This window comes from Mus musculus, chromosome 3, assembly GCF_000001635.26.
Source record: "Mus musculus strain C57BL/6J chromosome 3, GRCm38.p6 C57BL/6J".
In the NCBI taxonomy this organism is placed as follows: Eukaryota; Metazoa; Chordata; class Mammalia; order Rodentia; family Muridae; genus Mus; species Mus musculus.
Window position 1 is genome coordinate 105,924,083 of NC_000069.6, and position 17,390 is coordinate 105,941,472.

Consider the following 17,390-nt stretch of genomic DNA (forward strand, 5'->3'; position numbering starts at 1 on the left):
CTTTTTAGGATTTCTAGTGGACTCTGTGACCTTGCAGTGGTCTTTTGTGGCACACGGCAGCAGTGAGACTCAGAAGAGCTTTGATAGAGCACGCCAAGCAAGGCTGCCATTGTATGATCTCTCATGCATTAGATTAGCTACAGTGAAGAAGAGGTTACAGAATCTGGGACAAAGGGAAATGACTTATTTATTTCATTTAGCAGCCAATAACTATCTGAATACTGTTGAAAATCCCCCCCCTCCCCCAGGTATGACTGACATCTCCTAGGCTGACATTGATGGAAAAGTATTTATTGAAACGTTCCTAAAAAGCATAATATTCCAGTGCATTTCTGAATTGGTATCAAATGTTTTATCCAAAAATAGAAGATCGATAGAGTCTGTGGTTCTCATATTGTCTTAGTGAAAAGACTCTGCACTCCAGAGAACATCCCTAATGGAGATAACTGTCACCAGAGAGAGTGGGTGCTGGTTTTGACCAATGAGTAATCAAGGGGTGACAGGTGACAAGTGTTTTCCAATCAGGAAGCACAAGGCAAGAATGAGGCATCCTCTGTGGGAGCAAGCAGAATTACCACTATTGCACGTGCTCCCCTGCAAGCTGGCCATCTCCCCATATGGCACCTGTCCTGTTTCGTCGCTGCCTTTGTTGCCTTCCTAAGGCCCCTGCTACCCTGTGGGAGAAGTGCACATCATGTGTGTGCTCGGACACGTAGAGGCTGGAAGATAATCTCACGTCTTCAGGAGCTGTCCACTTTCTATGAGATATGGGGGTTTCTCATTGGCCTGGAGCTTGCTGATTAAGCTAGGCTAGCTGAACAACGAGAGCCAGGGATGCTCCTGCCTCCACCTCTCCAGCGCTATGATTGCAATCATGTATGTGCCACTGGGCCCCACATCTTCCCATGGGTCCTGGAGATCGAAGTCAGGTTCTTGTTCCTGCAAGGAGAGCCTTTCACTGATGGAGGCATTTCCTTAGTCCCAGAAGCACACAATTTGATATGCCCAACCTCAGCCTCAGCCTCCAGAATCCTCGAGTGCCCCCCATGCCCTGTCTGAACAGGGTTGGAGTCAGATTGGGTGTTGATCAGATTCAGTATGCGTCTTGTCAGATTAGATCAGGGCTCTTGAAATGTCTTTGATGAGCATAGTTCAGGTTCTGCCCCGACTCCTTTCTATAGGGAGGGAACTCCAAACCCCTCAGCAGTCTGAGGGAAAGGGCCAGGGTCTAGACGTCATACTTGCATGCTTCCTTGTAGTCTTTCTTCTTCTTTGAGTAAGAAACACCCCCTCCCACAAAAGCGTTCTCCCTCTGCTCCTGACCAGTCTCAGTCTTGTCCAGTGGTCATGAATTGAATTTATACATAGTCAACTTACCAGGGAGCTAATAATTCTTCAGTGAGGGGTCAGACTGTAGGCTCATGTCATCTCTCCATGCCTGGGCTTGCACAGGTCTTAATGATGCCACAATAGCTATGGATTTGTGTGTGTGTGTGTGTGTGTGTGTGTGTGTGTGTGTGTGTGTGTGCATGCTTGTGTACTAGGTTGTACATACACACCACAGAGTAAAGTTGTCAGAGGACAACTTTCAGGAGTCAGTTCTCTCCTTCCACCGTGTGAGTCACAGGACTAAACTCAGGTTGTCAGGTTTGGTAGCAAATGTCCTTATCTACTTCACCAGCCCTCAGGCTTATTTTATAAATGTTTTCTTCTTGCTTGATACTTACATTTCAGAGTAAGATTGCTTAATTAAAAAGAATCTTGCTGATTTTTTCATGGGGTAGTCTATATGATTGTCCATTTGTTTTGGGGAATAAAATGAACATGTTTAATCTCTACTTTTGGCTCTCAACCAAGTTGTCACACATATCTCTAATGCCATACAAAGGAGATAGAAACCCACATTTTAGTAGTGTTTTATACCATACAGACTTTGTGTTGGCTTAGAATTCTGGTCTTGATTTCTGGAGAAGATGAAGGGACCAACCTTGGAGGAGGGTCTGCCATTATTTGAAAATCTTCAACTGTTCATTGGCCCCTCCCTGGTTATCATCACTGTGTTTCTTTGTCTTGAGCTCTACCCCCACCCTTTGGAAAGGTTTAGGGGCATCATCACTCAAGGGGCTGCCACCTTCAGTTGGAGTGACAGCACCAGCCACCTTTCCTCTAGTGGTGAATGTCATTAACCACTGGTCCTTATGACTGATGACAATTAAGTTAGATCAAGCCTAAACCACCCCAACTACAGCTTTACATAGAGTGTGGTCCCAGGTTTGTGGAAAACAACAAAATCAAACATATGAATAAATCCAGAAAGCAACATGTCGAAGGAGCTGAGCTGAGGTCTGCATTCTGCCTCATGGGAGAGGCAGATCTGAGTCTGTCACTTTAATCTGGGAATAGATAGTGGGCTCCAAGCCTGAGGAGTGGTTTCTAGTCAAGTCATTGCTGTTTTCTTCTGGGGGCTTGAAAGTCATGCTGGCATACGTGAGTGACTCCTTTGATAAAGACGACAGCTTTTGGGGAGAAAGAGGAGAAGCAAGTGAAGCAAAAGGTGTCTCTTTAAAAGTGATCCAGAAACTTTGAAAAGTGTGGACCCAAAGAGAGCAGAAAAACTCACAAAAGAACTACTTGCCCAGAGTCCAGAAAGTGATGCCAATAGTCCCGTCCACAGTGCAGGATAGAGAGGAGACAGAATAAACCAACTCCCCCTAAATAATTTGGTGTACCACCTTCACCACACGCAATCTCCCTCTTGCACCCCTAAAACAACACATGGTCTTACTTTGGTGGGAGGCTCTGAGGGAGGGTCCTGGGTCTGGGCACTGGAGTGACCTGCAGCAAACAAGGAGGAAGAGAGTTGTCCTTTCACTAGGGGGTCTGGATGAGTGGGAGCCTCTCACTTTAGGTGGTTAGTGGGTAGGGGTACTGGTGTGTGAAGAGCAGCAAGGAGGAGCAGGGAAGGGCCTCTGAGGTGGCTCTGCAAAGAGAGTGGGCCGAGCTCCCTCCCTCCTCTTCCCCAGCACTCACATCGCTCTTAGTGACAGTAGAAGAGACCACTCACATTTTCTGCAGCTCTTGACAATGAGGAAGATAAGGGCCACAATGAGCAGTGTCAGCAGAACCCCAGCAAAAAAGGCCAAGATGATGTGTTCCTTTCTGTTTTAGCAGAAACAAAAGGGAGTAGATGACCTGCTAGCAGACAGGCCCCTTGAAGCCTTTCCGGAAAGCCAGGCTTAACTTTCTTTTTTTTGTTTTGTTTCTTTTTTTTTGGTTTTTTTGAGACAGGGTTTCCCTGTATAGCCCTGGCTGTCCTGGAACTCACTTTGTAGACCAGGCTGGCCTCGAACTCAGAAATCCGCCTGCCTCTGCCTCCCGAGTGTTGGGATTAAAGGCGTGCGCCACCACGCCCGGCTCAGGCTTAACTTTCTTATGTGGGCTCTTACGTGGGCTGGAGGACTTGCTCCCGCCCACTGCTGGAGAAGAGACAATTTTGCTTTTGGGGTCCGCAGTCACAAGACTTTCTCCCAATCCCTCCCTCAACACTCCACATCCCAGCATTGTGTGAAGTGTGTAGTGGGGCTCTCTTAAATCTTGGGCAACGTTGAGTTCATACTGCTTGTAACCCAGCACTTGGGAAGCTGAGACTGGAAGATTGTGGCAGTTTAGAGGCCAGCCTGGGCCACGTTGTGAGACATGCTCAGTTCCCCTCCCCTGCCCTGCCAACAGAACTATACTCCTAAGGTCAAACACTGAGTTCTTCCACCGTTCCTGACCTCCTCTCCCACTCATTTTGCCCTTCCCAAGGCCCTGAGACAAAATGGTCAATAAAAACCAATGGACTGGAAATGCCACAAGGACCGGATAAATGTGTTCCTTTACTTGGGGTTGAAGAAATAGGGTGTAGAGCTGGTCACTGGGGCTGTCGTGGAGAATGTGCCTGCAGAGAACATGGAAGGTATCAGTTTCAGGGGGATCAGTATCTCTGCCCTACTCCTGCCATCCCTCTAGGATAAGACCCCAAGCACTACCCATGGGAGCTTTCAAGTTGGCTACAGCTCTGCAGAGGGGAGAACAATGAGTCTTTTTTGCCGATGACCCCAGGACTTTTTGCATGCCAGGTGAAGCCCTCTACCACTGAGCTACATGCCACCATCTGAGTGAGAACTTTAAAATGAGAAGTAGAGCTGTCCTTGAAATGGTTTACAAAGTAAAGGGGCAGAGGTATAGTGGGAAGCCCTGGGGAGATGTGGTTCTGAGTTTAGCTGGTACTTCCCTAGTTTCTTGTGACCGCCAGAGTGTATGAGTGTGTGTGTGTGTGTGTGTGTGTGTGCGCACACACACACGTGTGTGTGTGTGTGTGTGTGTGTTTTCTAGTGTCTAACCCACAGGGAGAGAAGCAAGAAGAAACATGAAGTATATTTTCATAAACTACCAGCTGATCTACTCAGTTTGGAGGACAGGTCAGGTCTTTCTGATTCCTTTTGCCTCCTCCTTGGTGGGCACTGGCTTCTGCAGTGTAGTGCACTTGAATTCTTCTAGCTCAGCCACACTCTGGCCAGCACTACTTCCCGGGGAGCTTTGAACACAACTCCTCCTTTTACTAATTCACCGTAAGCACCCAGGGAAATGATGTCTGTCCCGAACTCACAGATTGTGGATTTAGGTGTGGAGGAAGTAGATCCCATGCTGTCTTCTCCTGAGAATAAAACAGGTACGTTTTAGCTTGGTCTGGAGGCTGGGCGTGGCAATGCGTTCAATGGCGGGTGGTTCAGAATGGGTTAATCCCTCTATGGAGTTGCAGTGATGTCTCATTGGTACTTTGTTCACCTGGACATATTCAACCACCAGAACGTAGGAGCCCTTTTAAGTCTAGCATTTACCCTTTGCTTTGAGATAATCAGCAGCTGGGTGTGGTCACAAGTGTCTCTAATTCCAAGCACAGGGAGGTAGGAGGACCAAGAGTTCAAGGTCAACCTCAACTAAATAGTAAATTCCAAGTTAGCCTCTGTTACATGAGACACTATCACAAACAAACAAAAATAAGGGGCTGGAGAGATTTGATGGTTAGCAGCACTCGGTGCTTTTCTAGAGGACCAGGGTTCAGGTGCCAGCACCTACATGGCGATTCACAGCTATCTAAAGTCCAGTTCCAGGGTATCTGACACCATCTTCTCTCTGGCACCAGTATTAAATGCACATATATTCAGGCAGGCAAACACCCAGGTACATTAATAAAAAGTAAGAAAAAAAAAGAACAAAATCAAGAAAACTACTAGCTATTAGGTTACATAGCTAGTCTCTTCCCCCACTCTCTCACTCACCCAATGATTCAATCAATCAAAAACATAAAGCAAAAATCTAGCACCTTGGGGGCCACCAACACAGTACAAGTGTATGGCTTTGGCACACCTGGTGACTCCTCTGTTGTAACCCATAAAGACATATAGTGCTTCTTTAAAGTATCGTCTTTGAGATATGTGATGGCTTTTCAGACATGTATGCATGTCACTGAACAGGTAGTACTGAAATGAACGCAAAGATGAGGTGGGGAGCTGGCTCAGTGCCTCAGAGTACTTGCTGCTCTTCTGGAGGACCCAGGTACGAGTCCCAGCTCCTACACGGCAGCTCACGACCACCTGTTAACTCCCATTCCAAGGGATCAGACACCATTCTCTGGTCTCTCTGGGCACCAGACAAGCATGTGGTGCTCAGATTACACCCAGGCAAACCACAAAACTGTAAAGCATCTCAAGTCAGGAAAGTACCCTCACCTGGACTCCTAGTACACATTGCTAGCTGTAGCTAGCATTGTGTAGCTCCATTTAGCCCCACACCTGCGATTTATTCAAGCTGCCTGCAATACTGCTCCTCATTCAAGGCCAGACCTCATTCCTGCTCAGCATGTTATGCTCATTCTTGCATACTTCTAAAACCCTTAAGAACACTCTTAGTGGTGATAGGCTTTTCTGAGCAGCGGCCTCCTCACCACGTGTGTGGGAGATACTCGGTAAGATGCTGTGCAGATGTCAAAGACCAACGAGAGCCTCAGCCCCTGCGCAGTACAGATTGTGGTTTTTCTTATACCTGCCACATCTGGGACGTTTATTTTAGAAAGTATCACAAGGTGAGCTTCAAAACTAAAATAAAATGGTGTAATCCCATCGATAGACCATGATAAGAGCTCTTCAACACATAGGGCTGTTCATTTCTGGAAGTTCTCTATATTTTCAAATAACAGTTGGCCAGGAAGAACTGAAACCGGCAAGCAGACCCGTGAGAAAGCAAACCACCAGGTTCAGACTGACCACACTGCCTCTCTTTCTTCTACTTTTCTTAAAAAGATTTATTTAAACTAACCAGTACCCCGGAGCTCGTGACTCTAGCTGAATATGTATCAAAAGATGGCCTAGTCGGCCATCACTGGAAAGAGAGGCCCATTGGACTTGCAAACTTTATATGCCCCAGTACAGGGGAACGCCAGGGCCAAAAAGTGGGAGTTGGTGGGAGGGTATGGGGGACTTTTGGGATAGCATTGGAAATGTAAATGAGGAAAATGCCTAATAAAAAATATAAAATAAAAAAAGGTGTATTTACTTATTTAATGTGCACCAGTGTTTTGTCTGTATGCATGTCTATGTGAGGGTATTAGATCCTCTGGAACTGGAGTTACAGATGGTTTGAGCTGCCATGTGGGTGCTGGGAATTGAACCTGGGTCCTCTGGAAGAGCAGCCAGTGCTCCTAAGCACTGAGCCATCTCTCGAGCCCTGACACTGGACTCTCTTAATCAGTTCCATGCTTATACAAATGTTTTCCAATGTTTTTAATAACTAACAGCGAGACAGGCACTTTTACATGTAAAATGTCAGCTACAACCCTAGTTACTTTTTGGTGGCCACAACTTTAATTCATATTTAGGCAAACCCATCATTAAAAAAACACTGGGGTTCTACAAATCCTCTGAGTCCGAAGGCAATTTACTTAGAAAAATGCCATAAGTGGCTCATATGCTTTAACCAGTCAGTTTCTATAAGTGAATATGCCTATCCTTAGATATGGGGGCAGGGGAAGAGAGGTTAAGAAGGATTCCTGTCCCCAAGTGTCATTAAAGCAATAGCAAGGCAGCATTATACCGTAGCTCACCATTCAGCATTCTTGTATCTGTCGCTGTCAGAGCAAAAGGGAAGTGCTGACAAGAAAATTTGGTTGGAAGTCTGAACTGTGAGAACAGGAAGACCATGGTCCACCCAGAATGAGCAGGGGTAACACTTTTTCTATCACCTTTTGGTTCCTTTTGAAATTCATGTTGGCCATGTGAGGTGGTACATGCTTTTAATCCCAGCACTTGGGAGGCATAGGAAGTGATGCCTGTGGATTTGAGATCAGCTTGGTCTACATAGTGAATTCTAGGACAGGCCAGTCACTATGAATAGGGAGAACCGGTCTCAAAATAAAATAAAATAAGTCAATGGTATTCATTGGAGAACACCATAAAATATTAGCATATTTTGTATTTTATTATAGTATACATTTATATGTTCTATAAAATAGAAAGTATTGAAATGTATTCTTCCTGAGGAGTATGACTTTCCACTAGACCTTACATTTAGAGCTACTGATACCTCTGCTTTTGCAGGAGTGGTTCTATATAAAGAAGCAACTCAAAGAAATATTAGCACATAAAAAAATCCTAGGCCACCCTACTGTAACAGACTAGGTCATATGACAACACCACAGAGAAACAGCTACTTACAAATCTAGGTGACAAAACCCAACAAACATATTTACCTTTAAAAACAACAATCTAGTCAGGTGTGTTGGCACTCACTGGAGAGGCTGAGGCAGGAGAATTGCCATGAGGTCAAATCTAGCCTGGATTACACAGAATCTGTCCAAAAAATTCAAAGGGAGCCTGGCATGGTGTGTTTACATCTCTAATCCCACAAGTTGGCAGAGGCAGGCCGATCTCTTTAAATTTCAGGAGCGCCTGAGTTCCAGGCCAGTCAGGGGTACATAGTGAGACCCTGTCTAAACAGAACAGAACAGATCAAAACCAACCAAAATACGGGCAAGAGGGGTGGCTCAGCAGGTAAAGGTACATACCCCACAACTCTGGAAGGCTGAGTTTCCTAGATCCCATGCAAAGGTGGAAGGAAAGAAGTGACTTGAAAGTTGGTTTTGATATGTACACAACACCACACACACACACACACACACACACTTTTTAATCCCAGAAGAGAATAACAATAATCCAAGCATTTGTCAGAAGCAGAAAGTTGAGCCAAGAACAATGCTCTTTGCAGTTTGATCTGGCATGAGAGACTCACACTCCATACGGTGAGGCCTGTGCAACACAGCCGTTCCAATGTAACCCTTCCCCCACCCAAAGAACAACATCAGAAGCCAGCACTAAACAGATAATTAAAATGTCCTCTGATGGGCAATTATTTAGTCTGGATTAGAAGGGTCTTTACCTTTCCAGAAAGACTCCAGTCATACGATGCAGCTGTGAGACTGAGCGTTTGACTTTTCTGTTCCTAGTCTTGGTTTTCAGAAATGATGAAACAAAGTTTACTCCCACTGTCACTGTCACCCTCAGGCTGTGTCGCAAAGATATGTTTAAGCTCCAAGGCACAGACTTCCTCTTTGAGGCCAATGGTATTTTTTTTTCCCCTTTCCCTCATTTCCTTTTCTTTAGATTGGCTCTCTTCTCACAGAGCTAGGCTGGTCTCCACCTGCTGTGAATGATACTGCCTTTCTGATCCTCCTGAATACTAGGACCACAGCCTGAACCACCATGCCTGGTTTGTGTGGTGCTGGGATTAAACCCAGATCTCCATGAAAGGGAGGCAAGCACTCTACCAAGCGAGCCGTAGCCCCACCCCACCCTGTGGCACAGTTCTAAAGATCCTGTAAGCCATAAGAGTTGCTTGTATACATTTTCACACATGAATGCCAGAAGATCGAGGAAAGTTCATTTCTAGGGAAGAGTTTATTATTTAACGCCCTCCCCCCACCCCCGAAGTTTACTGACACCAGTATGACCTCATCACCAACAGCAAGGCCTTTATAAATTCCATCTGGCCTGATGAAGGAGATGAAGCTGAGATAGAAAAATGAAGAGTTACCTGTCAAAATTAAACAGTGGGAACTCAAGTGTATTCAGAGCATTGAAATACCTTTGGAGGGAACAGAAGATTAATATATATATATTTTATTTTTAAAAAAGATTTATCTATCAGTGACTGCATATCAAGTGACTTCTTTTGTGATTGGGTTACCTCACTAAGGATGATATCCTCCAGATACATCCATTTGTCCAAGAATTTCATAAATTCACTGTTTTTAATAGCTGCGTAGTACTCCATTGTGTAAATGTACCACATTTTCTGTATCCATTCCTCTGTTGAGGGACATCTGGGTTCTTTCTAGCTTCTGGCTATTATAAATAAGGCTGCTATGAACATAGTGGAACATTTGTCCTTATTACCAGTTGGAACATCATTGAGAAGAGAGGCCTCTTGGTCTTGCAAACTTTATATGCCCCAGTACAGGGGAATGCCAGGGCCAAGAAGTGGTAGTGGGTGGGTAGGGAAGCAGGGCAGGGGGAGGGTATAGGGAACTTTCGGTATAGCATTTGAAATGTAAATAAGGAAAATATCTAATAAAAAATGAAAAGAAATTTACCTATTCAAACTTGCAAGTATTAAACAATGTTATAGAAGAATTAAAAAAAAAAGATTTATTTATTTATTATATGTTAGTACACTGTAGCTGTCTTCAGACACTCCAGAAGAGGGTGTCAGATTTTGTTACAGATGGTTGTGAGCCACCATGTAGTTGCTGGGATTTGAACTCAGGACCTTCGGAAGAGCAGTCAGTGCTCTTAACCACCGAGTCTTCTCTCCAGCACCCAAGATTCATTTATTTATAAGCATTTACTAGGAAAATACTATCAGGCAGATGCCACAAACCACCTAAGGATTGGTGGACGGGATTAGGCAGTGTATTTGGGATCTTGCCAATGGCGTAGGAGTAAGCACTGGTAGGAGAAGCTATAAAGAGTAAACACAGATGAGCTGAGTCTGAGTGTGGGAGGTCTTTACATTTAAACCTGTATGCAGTCACTAGGTTTCATTGAGTGAAGATGAGACTGCACTCACGTAAACCAGATGGTAAGTATCACTCACTAGGTATGGCCTCCAGATGCAATCGAGAGAGTTGGATGTGGTGGTATATCTATAAATCTTGTTCTCAGGAGGCTGAGACAGGAGGATTTCCAAGCTTGAGGGCCTGGGTTACATAACCAGACCTTTTTGGAGAGGAGAGGGGACAGATTTGAGAAACATGAGCTGACTGTGGTTGCCACCAGCCTAAACAGCATATTATTCTAGAGTAAGTAGGAGTACAGTCTAACGTCGTGGCCAGAGCTACAGTAGCATAAGCTGGTTTATCATTTTCAAGTCCTGTATGCTGCTGTATAAGATATATGTGTTATACTTTTGCTGTGGGTCTATTTACCCTGACATCATTGCAAACATGTAAGCAATGCTCTGATGTATGACATTACAATAGCCAATAACAATGGATGAAAGGAATTTCCAGCCTCATTAAAATCTAATATTTGTAACATGTGAACTAATGTTGGCCATCATATGCTATGTGACTGCATTGAACAACATTTATAAATAGATGTTTTGCCTGCATAGATGTCTGTGTGTCACATGCACACCCAGGGAAGAACCCCTGGAACTGACGTCATGAACTGGAGGGGCAGGAGCTGATACTAAAAGGTGGGATTTCTGGGTCTCAGGAGGAAGAGAAGGGGACGCAGGGAGCACTGTGGATTATTCAGACCAGGCTGTGGAGCGGATAGGAAATGGCAGACATGTAGATCTTTCGGGGCACCAATAGTATGTAGCCTCTGCCATGGGTGGAGGCCAAGGAGGATGGAAAAGGCTACTTTTCAGATTAGGATAGGAAATTCTTCACCCAGCCATTGACTTATCAGGTCAGTTTTAAAGTAATAAAAGTCTCTAGTGTTTTCTTTCCTCAGGGCTAAAGGGGGCAGGAGAAGAGAGCAGGCAGCTAGTAGTGCTCAAACAGCAGCTTCCAACATTTTTTGGGAAGGGCAGTTGTTGACAGCTTGGCAAAGTCAGCCAGAGGAGCGGGCAGCGTTCTTGGGAAAATGCCAGCTGGCAACTTGAGCTCCCAGAAAAGAGAAAGTGTGTTTTTAAAGTTGCACTCAACAGTGAACGGTTGTGAACCGCCATGTGGGTGTTGGGAGGTGAATGGTAGTTGTGAGTTACAATATGGGTACTGAGGGTCAACCCGCATCTCCTGGAAGGGAGATGTCCATGCTCTTAACTCTGAGACACTTCTGCAGCTCAAGAGTTTTAAAATGTGTGCTTGTTGAGAGTTTCATGCATGCATACAATGTAGTTTTGTTCACCTCTTTTATCCCTAACCTGCCCCTTCTCAACTTCATACCCTTTTTTTTCTTAAAATAATTCATCTAGTCTAATTTGTCTTCATATTCCCATGGATATGGGACAGTAGAGGCTATACCCTTAAAGACAACTGAGTTTCCTTCCCCAGAGCTTATCAGTTATCATAGCTCCTCAGCTAAGGGTGGAAGATTGCAAAGCCCTCCCTTCTACATGGAAATTTTGATTGGGATACAGCATGAAAATATAGTTTTAGGGAAGGTTATGTCATGTCATAGAGAAGCTGTGGAGGCAGAGACAAAGAAATAAGCTGGAGGTAATGGTGATATTCTGTGCGTCGTCTAGTAAGGACGTGGACCAAAGGAATAGCAGAAAACCATAGCTATAATAGGACTGAAAGACATGGGGATTAAGACACAGGATGAGTCAACAGTCATTCAAACCTCACAGTGGCTAAGCGTTCTTTTTATTCACTTACTGACTCGTTGAACATCGGCTCAGGCAATCTGCCACTCTTTTAAGTGGTTTAAATGCAAAATTTACTTTATATGTACCATGGTGTGTGTGTGTATTAAGATCGAAGGACAGATTGGGGGAGTCGGTTCTCTTTTCTTTCATTTTCCTGGGTACCAGGAATCAAACTCAGGTTGTCAGGCTAGATGACCTGTCTCTTTACCCACTAAATATCTCTGTGGCCCACAACATGTGCTGTTCTAAACTGAGGAAATGAAATCAGGCATTAAAAAAAAAAAAAAAAAAAAAAAAAAAAAAAAAAAAAAGACCAAAAAAAGCAGGCTTTCAGCTATCTTCGTGAAGCTTTCTGAACGTAAGAAGTTGTTAGCACACAGGAGGCAAATGATCTCATGTGATGGAGCAGAGTCCTTTACCTGTGTCCATAACACAGGGACGCTTCTCAGAGGAAAACACTGATACTGACTGAAGTGAGAGTCAGGGTTATTCTAGAATAGGAGGGAGGGAATGTTCAGATAACAGACCATTTGAAAACTGCTAGGAAGGAGAGCAGGAAGATCAAAGACTTGAGAATGAATGAAGATGAAGAAGCAAGAAGAGGCAATCCCTTGGAACCTTTGTCTGTACAGTAAGAGAAATGGGTATATGAAACAGCCACTACAATTGAGGCAAAAACAGATTGGAAAGTGCCTAGGACATGAGTAGGCCAGTTGGAATCCCTGCAGAAACCCATTTGAGGGCAACAGGGACTAAAATGGCAGGGGTAAAGAGATGAGATACAAAGAGATCTGAGAGGCCTTCAGGGGAGCAGCAGTAGAAACAAGAATAAAAACATAGATGACCAAAGAGAGCTCTCAAAGGAAACAGTGGAAGCTCAAGACTTAGAGTTGATAGTTATAGAACCAAGCAAGTATTGAACATAGATACCGATCCAAGCTCTGTAAGGTGGTAGAGAATAAATGAGCAAGGCATAGCTCTTAAGGTATTTTGCAATCTTATGGATATCTTTGTTCTATAAAATAGTGTTCCAGACTGTGTTTGTAAAACAGAATGTTGTGGATGCTATGTTATAGATTTATAGACTGTGGATTGGGACCCAAAAGAAAAAACAAGAGGCTAGGTTACTCAATGAGGAATGGGGGCTGTTGGGAAAAGCTTCAGAGAAAATATTCAAGTTGCATTTATTTTCAATTTGCTTTTCAAACCACAATCTTCATGAGGCCACTGTCTCAGACACTGTTGTACTGCTGTGAAGAGACACCATGAACAAGACAACTTTTATAAGAAAGCATTTAATTGGGAGCTTACTTAATAGTTTTAGTGGATTAGTCCATGACCATCAATCACGTTGGGGAGAATAGCAGCAGGCAGGCAGGCAGGGTGCTGAACAGTAACTGAGAGCACATATATAATTCCAAAGTTTCAGGAAGAGAGAGTAGGGAGAGGGAGGGAGGGAGGGAGGGAGCAGGAGTGAGCAAGACTGGACCTGGTGAAGGCTTCTGCATCTTCAAAGGCCATTCCCAGGGACACACACTTCCTCCAACAAGGCTACATCTCCGAATCATTCTCAGCTCCACCAATTGGGTACCAAACATTGAAATGTATGAGTTCATGGGGGTCGTTCCCATTCAAACTCCCTCAGCCATGTTTAGAAAAATTCCAGTGTTTCACCCATAGCTGAGCCTAGAGGCAAGAGTGTGGGGTATGTTCAGAGGTAAGGATAACAAACACATGGTAGACCTTTAACCAATGACACATTATAGGTAACCAACCAGGAGACCACTGAGGAGTCACATGAACACTGCTGGGTTCACAGAATGTACAGGGGAAGTGATGAGTACAGGACAGTGGAGGAGTTTCCATATGGTCTGAACATGACTATGGGGAAGAAAAGGTAGGGCAGACATCTGATGAATCCAGTCAATTGTGAGAGGAAGAATTTGGGAGGAGGTTTAGGAACACTCAAAAAGGTTGTGAGAACAGTTTGGGTACAGTTAAGGGACTCAGAAATCACTCTGATGAATGGATGAGTTCTGGGATCTGGGCTGCAGTTCTCTAAAACAGACACACACAAACCCTAAGATCACTCTGTGAAGAATTGAGTTGGAATATTGTTGGGGATTGCATTGAATCTGTACATTCCTTTTGACAAGAAGGCCATTTTTACTATATTAATCCTGCCAATCTATGAGCATGGGAGATCTTTCCATCTTCTGAGATCTTCAATTTCTTTCTTCAAAGACTTGAAGTTGTTATCATACAGATCTTTCACTTGCTTAGTTACATCAAGGTATTATTACTTGTGACTATTATGAAGGGTGTTGTTTCCCTAATTTCTTTCTCAGCCTGTTTATCCTTTGTGTAGAGAAAGGCCACTGATTTGTTTAATTTTATATCCAGCTACTTCACTGAAGTTATCAGGTTTAGGAGTTCTCTGGAATTTTTGGGGTCACTTATGTATACTATCATATCATCTGCAGATAGTGACATTTTGACTTTTTCCTTTCCAATCTATATCCCTCTGATCTCCTTTTGTTGTCTAGCTGCTCTGGCTATGACTTCAAGTACTAGAAAGGGCAATTTGCAAATTCATCTGGAATAACAAAAAACCTAGGATAGCAAAAACTATTCTCAACAATGAAAGAACCTCTGGTGGACTCACCATCCCTGACTTCAAGCTTTACTACAGAGCAATTGTGATAAAAAACTGCATGGTACTGGTACAATGACAGACAGATCAATGGAATAGAACTGAAGACCCAGAAATGAACCCACACACCCATGGTCACTTGATCTTTGACAAAGGAGCTAAAAACATCCAGTGGAAAAAAGCATTTTCAACAAATGGTGTGGCTCAAATGACAGCATGAAGAATGTGAATCTATCCATTCTTATATCCTTGTACAAAGCTCAAATCCAAGTGGATCAAGGAATTCCACATAAAAACAGAGACACTGAAACTTAGAGAGGAGAAGTTGGGGGAGAGCCTTGAAGATATAGGCACAGGGGAAAATTTCCTGAACAGACCAGCAAAGGCTTGTGCTGTAAGATCAAGAATCGACTAATGGGACCTCATAAAATTGCAAAGCTTCCGTAAGGCAAAAGACACTGTCAATAAGACAGAAAGGCCACCAACAGATTGGGAAAAGATCTTTACCAATCCTACATCTGATTGAGGGCTAATATCCAATATATACAATATATACAAAGAACTCAAGAAGTTAAGACTCCAGACAACCAAATAACCCTATTAAAAATGGGGCACAGGGCTAAACAAAGAATTCTCAACTGAGGAATAACGAATGGCTGAGAGGCACCTAAAAAATGCTCAATATCCTTAGTCATTAGGGAAATGCAAATCAAAACAAACCTGAGATTCCACCTCATACCAGTCAGAATGGCTAAGATCAAAAACTCAGGTGACAGCAGATGCTGGCGAGGATGTGAAGAAAGAGCAACAATACTCCATTTCTGGGTGATTGCAAGCTGGTACAACCACTCTGGAAATCAGTTTGGCAGTTCCTCAGAAAATTGGACATAGTACTACTGGAAGATCCAGCAATACTACCCAGAAGATGCTCCAACATGTAATAAGGACACATGCTCCACTATGTTCATAGCAGCCTTATTTGTAATAGCCAGAAGCTGGAAAGAACCCAGATGTCCCTCAATAGAGGAATGGATACAGAAAATGTGGTCCATTTACACAATGGAGTACTATTCAGCTATTAAAAGCAATGAATTTATGAAATTCTAAGGCAAATGGATAGATCTGGAGGATATCATCCTGACTGAGGTAACCCAATCACAAAAGAACACACATGATTGCACTCACTGATAAGTGGATATTACTCCAGAAGCTCAGAATATCCAAGATACAATTTGCAAAACACATGAAACTCCAGAAGGAAGACCAAAGTGTGGATACTTCAATCCTTCTAGAAGGGGGAGACAAAATACCCATGGAAGGAGTTACAGAGACAAAGTTCGGAGCAGAGACTGAAGGAACGGTCATCCAGAGACTGCCCCACCTGGGGATCCATCCTATAAAGAACCACCAAATCCAGACACTATTGTGGATGCCAATAAGTGCTTGCTGACAGGAGCCTGATCTAGCTGTCTCCTGAGAGGCTCCACTACTAGTGCCTGACAAATACAGAAGTGGATGCTCACAGCCATCCATTGGACGGAGCATAGGGTTCCCAATGAAAGAGCTAGAGAAAGTACCCAAGGAGCTGAAGGGGTTTGTAGCCTCATAGGAGGTACAATATAAACTAACCAGTAGCCCCAGAGCTCCCTGGGACTAAACCACCAATCAAAGAAAACACATGGTGGGACTCATGGCTCTAGCTGCATATGTAGCAGAGGGTGGCCTAGTTGGTCATCAATGGGAGAGGCTCTTGGTCCTGTGAAGATTCTATGCCCCAGTACAGGGAAATGCTAGGGCCAGAAGCAGGAGTGGGTGGGTTGGTGAGCAGGGGGAGGAGATAGGGGATTAGGGATTTTTGGAGGGGAAACTAGGAAAGGGGATATCATTTGAAATGTAAATAAAGAAAATATCTAATAAAAAACAAACAAGCCGGGCGTGGTTGTGCACGCCTTTAATCCCAGCACTTGGGAGGCAGAGGCAGGCGGATTTCTGTGTTCGAGGGCAGCCTGGTCTACAGAGTGAGTTCCAGGATAGCCAGGAGTACACAGAGAAACCCTGTCTTGAAACCCCCACCCCCCAAAAAAAACCCATCCAAAAACAACACTCACACACAAAACCAAAACAAAACAAACAAAAAAAACACCTAAGATTACACTGTTCCTCAGTGCCAATCATTTCACTCCTTTTGAGATGGAATGTCCCTTGTGGTTAGGTAATGCTACCTGCCTGACAAATTCTGCCCAACTGATTGAAGAATGTAATACGACTTGAACGCTCCATTCATAGGGAGGGTTCTTGTGGAGATTGTGATGTGCTAATGAGACCGACACAGGTCTGAAAAATCCGAGTTCTCTATGTGGAGGACACTTCACTGAGTCACCCAAAGCTGTACAAGATTCTAAGTAAAATCCAAATTCTTCCACATTAAGCTGTTGAAATTTGGGGAAATTTTGTACCTTACCTATTTAACCCTGGCTATCCTGACTAAGTTTGTGATACAGACAAGGAAGCCATTTGTATACATGTGATAGAAGTTGTGGGTCTATGGGGCAGTTGGCACACACCTTTAATCCAGCACTTGATGGGCAGAGGCAGGTGGGTTTCTGAGTTCAAGGCCAGCCTGGTATACAGAGTGAGTTCCAGGACTGCCAGGGCTATAGAGAAACCCTGTCTCAAAAAACCAAAGAGGTTGTGGGCCTATACTATCAAAGGTAGAACATACAGTACAATTCCTAGAATGGGATTTGGAAGAGGAAGCCCAGTAATTAGGAGTGAAGCAGACAGAGTAGAATTGGCTAAGGAAATTGAGAAAGTGATAGGA

General features: G+C 43.9%; 1 protein-coding gene across 3 annotated transcripts; it reads right to left on the reverse strand.

Annotated features, from left to right (window-relative positions):
• Positions 1–169: 169 nt before the first annotated feature.
• Positions 170–8,683, reverse strand: I830077J02Rik (RIKEN cDNA I830077J02 gene). 3 transcript variants are annotated; one of them, XM_006501647.4, is made up of 6 exons: positions 7,790–8,025; positions 4,652–4,699; positions 3,883–3,940; positions 3,065–3,159; positions 2,786–2,835; positions 170–2,516 (listed from the first exon to the last, which is right to left on the reverse strand). In XM_006501647.4, the coding sequence occupies exons 2-6, from the start codon at positions 4,686–4,688 to the stop codon at positions 2,358–2,360; spliced, it is 399 nt and encodes a 132-aa protein (XP_006501710.1). In that variant the 5' UTR covers positions 4,689–4,699; positions 7,790–8,025; the 3' UTR covers positions 170–2,357. The 3 variants fall into 3 exon arrangements, with proteins under 3 accessions (XP_006501710.1, XP_006501711.1, NP_001028952.1); NM_001033780.3 differs by lacking the exon at positions 7,790–8,025 and adding an exon at positions 8,476–8,582 and having other exon boundaries at positions 1,809–2,516; XM_006501648.4 differs by lacking the exons at positions 3,883–3,940; positions 4,652–4,699; positions 7,790–8,025 and adding an exon at positions 8,476–8,683.
• Positions 8,684–17,390: the final 8,707 nt, after the last annotated feature.

Bases quoted from the DNA above. Each gene is read 5' to 3' on its own strand.
- I830077J02Rik (XM_006501647.4), bottom strand. From the start codon at position 4,688: ATGGGATCTACTTCCTCCACACCTAAATCCACAATCT. The intron at 3,941-4,651 runs GTGAGTTCGGGA...TGTTCTCTGCAG, and splicing joins CACACCTAAATCCACAATCT to GCACATTCTCCACGACAGCC. The intron at 2,517-2,785 runs GTAAGACCATGT...TCTCCCCAAAAG, and splicing joins CCTCAGAGCCTCCCACCAAA to CTGTCGTCTTTATCAAAGGA.